General features: G+C 45.5%; 1 protein-coding gene across 3 annotated transcripts in view; it reads right to left on the bottom strand.

The window, feature by feature from the left end:
• Positions 1-266: 266 nt before the first annotated feature.
• LOC115102827 (ATP-sensitive inward rectifier potassium channel 10-like) overlaps positions 267-7,136 on the bottom strand; it is a 12,162-nt gene continuing 5,292 nt past the window's right edge. For all 3 annotated transcript variants that reach the window (XM_065005616.1, XM_065005617.1, XM_029623155.2), the window contains exons 2-6: positions 6,864-7,136; positions 5,750-5,961; positions 5,196-5,327; positions 3,057-3,234; positions 267-2,700 (exon numbers count right to left, since the gene is read on the bottom strand). The exon at positions 6,864-7,136 is cut by the window's right edge. In XM_065005616.1, coding sequence (XP_064861688.1) covers positions 2,297-2,700; positions 3,057-3,234; positions 5,196-5,327; positions 5,750-5,961; positions 6,864-7,136 — 1,199 coding nt within the window. In that variant the 3' untranslated portion in view covers positions 267-2,296. The remainder of the gene's footprint in view (positions 2,701-3,056; positions 3,235-5,195; positions 5,328-5,749; positions 5,962-6,863) is intronic.

The raw sequence follows: 7,136 nt of genomic DNA, 5'->3' as shown, positions 1-7,136 counted from the left end.
GATTTGATAACCTGTTTCCAATACATTTTAAATGTACTTAGGGACAGAAAATGAGCACCAAACGCAAGTCTTTGTGAAAGAGAAGATGGGGTAGAATGCATTTTCATGTTACAAGCCAAGTTGTGTTACAATGAGATTTGTTATTGTGTAATTGTAGTATTTTCAACATGTACATTTCCAGTAGGGCAGCCCCTACCAAATTACTGACACACAAATAAGGGATTCAGTGTAATATTTTAAATAAATCTTAAAAAATGACTCCTCTATACTTTGATAATTCTTTATTTCAAATTAGCTTATGCTGTTAAAGATCTAGAAGACAACATTCAAGTTTTCCAGTGAAAAACCTAGACAAGTTGAAGACAAAATATCAAACCTCTCCCACAGTTAATAGTTCATATCAACAAAAGCACTCAGGCTTCAAGGCCTCTGAGAGATCATAATGGAAAAATCATGATCAGACCTGGCTTCAAATATTTACTTTTAGGACCAGTTTCCCTGACACAGATTAAGTCTTGACATGGACTAAGAAGCACTTTCAATGGAGAATCTCTCCATTAAAAATGTTTTTTTTAGTCTCAGACTAGGATTCATCTTTGTCTGGGAAACCTGCCCCTTAGCATTTGCTTCAGTCTGTCTAGACTGCCAGAGTCTGGGTGGAGTTTGCAGTTTTGCGACTATTCGATTGGTTCCTTTGCGCCAGGCAAGCTCAATCAAGGCCAGGATTTCGTTGTTGTTATGATTCCAATTGCATTTGAACCCAAGTCTAATCATGGACACCATAATCACAATAATCACATTTGCTTCCTCTCAAAACACCTCAGAAATACCAACAGTCCGTGTACATTCTCTCCTGTAAACCAAATTAAGGCATGGGTTAATATTCTAATCTAAAGCCATGATTAGGTCTTGACACACCTCTCTCAATTTAAGTTACCCCACCCAAATTTCCCCGAAGCCCTACTTTACACATGAAGCCATGATTAAAACCAGAGGAAGAAATAGAAGCTTGTACTCATGTGAGTCCCTGGGTGTGCATCCCAAATGGCACCCTATTCCATATATAGTGCACTACTTTTGACCAGAGCCCTGTGGGCCTTAATCAAAGGTGAAAAGTAGTGCACTATAGGGAATGGAGTGTTTTTTGACTATGTAAAGGCAATCTGGTGTCTAGAATAGGCCTAGAATGTATCCTGCTGTTAGCGTTGAACCTTCTAAATGGCTGTTTGTTTACAAAAATATTATTTTCTATCAATGTGCCACAGAAACAACACATGGCAAACTGACTGAAGAGAGGAAAATCGACAAAATCGTAATTGTTCAAATCCCAATCATAAAATATGAATAGAAAGCATCATTCAAACATTTCATCCAGTGTTAAAGTGCTTTTAGTTGGGTTACAAGCACAAATCTATATACATTCCAGTAATATTAAGTGCTACAAACGCTCCTAAGGTGCAAAGGTACTTAATAAAGTGCTAACTGCAGTCCTCTGTATCAACGATAAGAGATATATCTGTGCAGAAAAGGCATACTGACGACTATACACAGCACCTTAAAATCATCTTCTCTCGTCTTCTTCATATCCAGTCAAAGTCCACAACAGGTCTACATTCTTTGTATTGATACATTAGTGTTATCATTTCACCAAAGTGCTTTAAGCTAGCATATTCTACAGTACATTGGCACGTACCAATAACAAATAACAAAATCATAAGGCATTCTAAAGTGTTACATATTTGTATGTTTTTACAGTGTATTTATGGACGGAAGTCCAGTACGTTGGCAGAGAAGCATCAGTACAATGTCTGAATCCCAAATGGCACCCTATTCCCTATATATAGTGCACTACTTTTGACCAGGGCCCGTAGGGGATATCAAGGGAGTAGGGTGCCATTTGCGATCCACGCTAAGCATTCAAAGCCTTTCCAGGGCTTCCCCCTCTCCAGCCATAACACACTTTGCCCCTCAATATTTCTATACGTACCAATTTCATGTAAATAAACAACAAGCAATGAATTAATCATTTCAATATTTGTAGTAAACTGTAACAGACCCTGCTTAGAATCCAGTGTATGCTAGACCTAGGTTCATATACTATTTACATCTTTCAAATAGTTTGAGTTTGCTTTAGTCTTACTGAAGTGCCAGATGGGCAGCATTTGCGGTTTCCGGACTATTCTATTGGATCCATTAAGCCAGGCAAAGCTCAATCAAGCACGGACAAAAGTATTTGAAATTATTTCCAATAGTATTTGAACCCAGGTCTGGTGTATGCGTCTCAGTGCGTAGGCTCTCAGACATTGCTGATGCGGACACTGAGAGGGCTACTGTCTCTGACCCTCCCTCTCCCTTCCTCTCCTCTCTCCCTGTAGCTCTGCTCCAATCGGATCTTCTCCGGGTCAGTCCCCTCCACCCCCCCTCCTCCTCCTCCTCCGTTGCCATGGTAGCTCTGTGGGCGGGATGTTTTGAAGAGGGGCGTGGTCTTGGTTTTGGCCACTTTGTCGAAGAAGGCAAAGTCGGCCACGTACTTCCCTGAGGGGGAGAGGGAAACCACAGGGGGGAACTCGTACCCCCACAGGATCTCGTCAGGCAGGTAGGAGGTACGCACCTGGCAGGTGGCTGAGGTGGGCTCTACCGTGGCACTCATGATAACCAGCAGCTCAAAGTCCGCCAGCTCAGGATCTGTCCATCCTCCGCCTGAGGAAAGAGAGATAGAGCGAGAGAGAGTGAGAGCGAGAGAGAGTGAGAGCGAGAGAGAGAGAGAGAGAGAGAGAGAGAGAGAGAGCGAGAGAGAGAGAGAGAGAGAGAGAGAGAGAGAGAGAGAGAGGGGGAGACACAAATATCTCAAATTAAAGGCCCTGACACCCACACAAACACACAGATCCATTCCCGTAGTTCTAGGCTGGTCCCAAATGGCACTCTATTCCATATACAGCGCACTGCTTTGACCAGAGCCCATAGGGCCCTGTTCAAAAGTAATGCACTATATAGCGTATAGGGTGCCATTTGGGATGCACACACAGATCCATTCCCACAGTAATAACCAGGCGTACCCTTGGCGGCCCAGGCCCTGAGCGGGCTGTTGTCGTCTATGATGTGGTAAAATGTGAGGGGGAGGATGAGGAAGGGGCTGTCGCTGGACGTGTCCACCTGGAAGGGAACGTTCCTCTGGTCCAGACGCACCGTCTCCCCCTCCTTAGTATGAGATGTCTGCAGCAGCTTCCCCGTCACCTAGGGGGCGCACACAATCCCTAGGGCAGGTGTTTTCAAACTGAGGTCTGCGGACGCCCAGGGTTCCACAAGGGGGTGCCAGGGGGTCCGTGGAAAATGTTTATAAATAAACAAAAAGCATTTTCTTCTTATTTTTTTTACACTAAATTAAATGTAGTTTTTTATAATACCTTATAATACCTACACAACATGTGTTTTGATCAGTATACAAATAACCGTTGCATTTTCCTGTCTCACTCTGCCCTGGGGCCCTGACCTCCAGGGGGCCCCAACTAATATTATTATTATTTCCCGGCGGCAGGGTGCAAAGGCCCCCAAACAAAACTCTAGCCCCAAAAGGCTAGAGCAGGCCCTGCTCAGATAGCATATATGTGTAGAATAGTAGGACATTTGCTTTAAAACTGCACAATTTTCTCTCAGACTCATGTCCTCACCAAGGGGCTCATAATATTTGGGGTGCTTGACGTTAAAACGTTTGAAAACCCCTGCGCTAAGGGGACAACAGCCCGTCACGTTTGATTTTAGAGAGGATCAACTCTGCTCATATTTTTCTTCTTCTTCACAGACAGGATGTAAAAGAGAAAGTTAAGTGGGAAGATAATCCACACACCTGACAGGCATAGCAAGAAGCTGTTGAAACAGCATGATCATTACACAGGTGCACCTTGTGCTGGGGACAATAAAAGGCCACTCTAAAATGTGCAGTTTTGTCACACGACACAATGACACAGATGTCTCAATGTTTTGAGGGAGCATGCAATTGGCATGCTGACTGCAGGAGCTGTTGTCAGAGAATGTAATTTCTCTACCGTAAGCCACCTCCAATATCATTTTAGAGCATTTGGCAATACTGCACTTCCAACCAGCCTCACAACCGCAGACCACGTGTAACTAAGCCAGCCCAGGACCTCCACATCTGGCTTCTTCACCTGCGGGATCATCTGAGAACAGCGACCCAGACAGCTGATGACACTGGGTTTGCACAACCAAAGAATTTCTGCACAAACTGTCAGAAACCATTTCAGGGAAGCTCATCTGCGTGCTCGTCATCCTCACCAGGGTCTTGACCTGACTGCAGTTCGGCGTCGTAACCAACCTCAGTGGACAAAAGCTCACCTTTGATGGCCACTGGCACGCTGGGGAAGTGTGCTCTTCATGGATGAATCCAGGTCTTAACTGTACTGGGCAGATGACAGGCAGCAGGTATAGCGTCATTTGGGCAAACGGTTTGTTGATGTCAACGTTGTGAACAGAGTGTCCCATGGTGGTGGTGGGGTTATGTTATGGGCAGGCATAAGTTACGGACAACGAACAGAATTGCATTTTACCGATGGAAATTTGAATACACAGAGATACCATGACGAGATCCTAAGGCCCATTGTTGTGCCATTCATCCACCACCATTACCTCATGTTTCATCATCACCATGCACGGATGGCCCCATGTCGCAAGGATCTGTACACACTTCCTGGAAGCTGAAAGTGCCACAGTTCTTCCATGGCCTGCATACTCACCAGACATGTCACCCATTAAGCATGTTTGGGATGCTCTGTATCGACATGTACGACAGTTCCAGTTCCCACCAATATCCAGCAACTTTTAAGAGGAGTGGGACAACATTCCATAGGCCACAATCAACAGCCTGATCAACTCTATGTGAAGGAGATTTATTGCGCTGCATGAGGCAAATGGTGGTCACACCAAATACTGACTGGTTTTCTGATCCACGCCCCTACCCTTTCGCTAAGGTATATGTGACCAACAGATGCATATACTGTATGTATTCCCAATCATGTGAAATCCATAGATTAGTGCCAAATGAATGTATTTCAATTGACTGATTTCCTAATATGAACTGTAACTCAATAAGAAAAATATATATATTGCATGTTGCATTCATATTTTTGTTCAGTGTACTTTACACTTGCTGTTGAACTCCCCCCTGGCACCCCAGCAGTTACCTGGCACCCCAGCAGCAGGCTCTTCCGCATGTTGGCCACTCGGATCATGAGGCAGGGTCGGCCTTCGTGACTGGACACCACGGCGTGCTGGCTAAACTTCACCGTCTCACCTCGCTTCTTTGGCCGAGCCACCTGAGGAAAGCAGTAAAGACTATTGTATCTTGTGTTCAGGTTTGGTGTCAATTCCATTTCAATTTAGTCAATTCAGGAGACATTCAACAATTGAAGTACACATAGAAGTTAATTAGCAATTCAACTGACCGCAACAATGTGTGTATCAGAGATTTCAAACAGCGATGATGACCCAAGTGATGTAAGAAGGTATAAAGGACCAAACACACCATGCCAACGAACGTTTGAAAGCAGTGGGTGGTCACGCAATCACCAGCTGGGAGTCCATTATTGGTGGCAATTCAAGATGTAGAATAGACGGGAAAGGATAGAACATGAATGTTCTGTTCAGAAGCAATAGGACGGCCGTCTGCTGCTTTTAACCGTTCATTGGCACGGTGTGTTTTGTCCTCAAGTGCAGTGCTCAGTAAGCCTTACTCTACCTTGGCGAGGAAGGTTCCGGTGATGAAGATCTCCAGCACCATGGTGATGACGAGTTGCAGGATCAGGAGAATGATAGCAGCTGGACATTCCTCTGTGATGCAACGGAAGCCGTAGCCAATGGTGGTCTGGGACTCCAGCGAGAACAGGAACGCCCCAGTCAGCGTCTGCATCTGCAGCACACACGGGGTGTGGTTCGAAGGTGGGTTGAACTCTGAGAGGGCCCAGAAGAGAGAGAGAGAGAGAGAGGCAGACAGAGAGAGGAGAGAAAGTGAGAAAGAGAGAGGACAGAGGACAGAGAAAGAGAGAAGGAAAGAGTGAGGGAGACGAGAGAGAGCAAAGGGAGATTGAGAGGAAGAAAGAGGGAGAGGACAGAGGCCTTTTCTCAATTAGATTTGCTCAACTCCTGCATCCTCTCTCTGTCCTCTCTGGCCTCCTTTGGAAAATGGTCAAAGGTAATCGAAGAGAGGTGATGAGGAGAGTGAACGTGGACGAAAATGCGCTTGTATGAAATGAGAAGGTACTTCTCCACCCGCGGGTCATTTACAGGGGTGGATCCCAAAATACATAAAGTGATAAAAGCAAATTAAGTTAGTTGTGAAAACCATTTTGTCGATATAAAGATAAGTAGCATATCGTTTTTAAATATGTGCATGCTTTTCTCCTTTGACAACAACAGCTGATTCAAAGGGGGTGTGGAAGACATCCAAACTCTTCTGCTGTAGAACTCGTGCTTCCTCGCCACTTAGGAGGCTATCGAGGAGGGGAGGACCATCTTAACCTTTGCCTACTAAAGAATTGACACACTCCTCGACCACTTATTGGTTTCCGGGTCACGGAGGAGAGAGGACGGAGGAGAATAGACAGAGGACGGACTTTTGCCCAAACAAGAAAAGGCCAGAGAGTGAGAGGAGAGATTGGGAAAGGGGCTCTGGTCAGAAGTAGTGCACTAACTATATAGGGAGTAAGGTGCCATTTTGGACAGCCAATGTACGTTACACAAAACTGAGTTGGTGGTTTTTGTTTAGTTGTACTGATCTAAAACGACAGTGGGACAGCGAATTGTACTGTAGTACTGAGGATTTTAAAATGTCTCCATTCTCTCCACTCTCTCACCCAGCAGATCTCCATGCACTAATGCCACCAGGTACCACAGAACCCCGAACAGGAACCACGTCCCCGTGAAGGTAAGGGTGAAGAGAAAGAACTTCCACCGCCACTGCATATCCAGGAACGTCGTCCAGAGGTCACGCATGTACAGGGCCGACCGCCCGCTGATGTGTTCGATGCGTATGTTACTCCGCCCATCCTTAGACAGAACACGTCTCCGCCTCCTCAAGGTCCCGCCCCCGCCGGAGCCCCCGGCGCCCAGTAGGGGCTTTAGAACGT

This window comes from Oncorhynchus nerka, linkage group LG20 (genome assembly GCF_034236695.1).
Source record: "Oncorhynchus nerka isolate Pitt River linkage group LG20, Oner_Uvic_2.0, whole genome shotgun sequence".
NCBI classification, from domain to species: domain Eukaryota; kingdom Metazoa; phylum Chordata; class Actinopteri; order Salmoniformes; family Salmonidae; genus Oncorhynchus; species Oncorhynchus nerka.
This window is presented reverse-complemented; position numbering and strand designations above follow the sequence as displayed.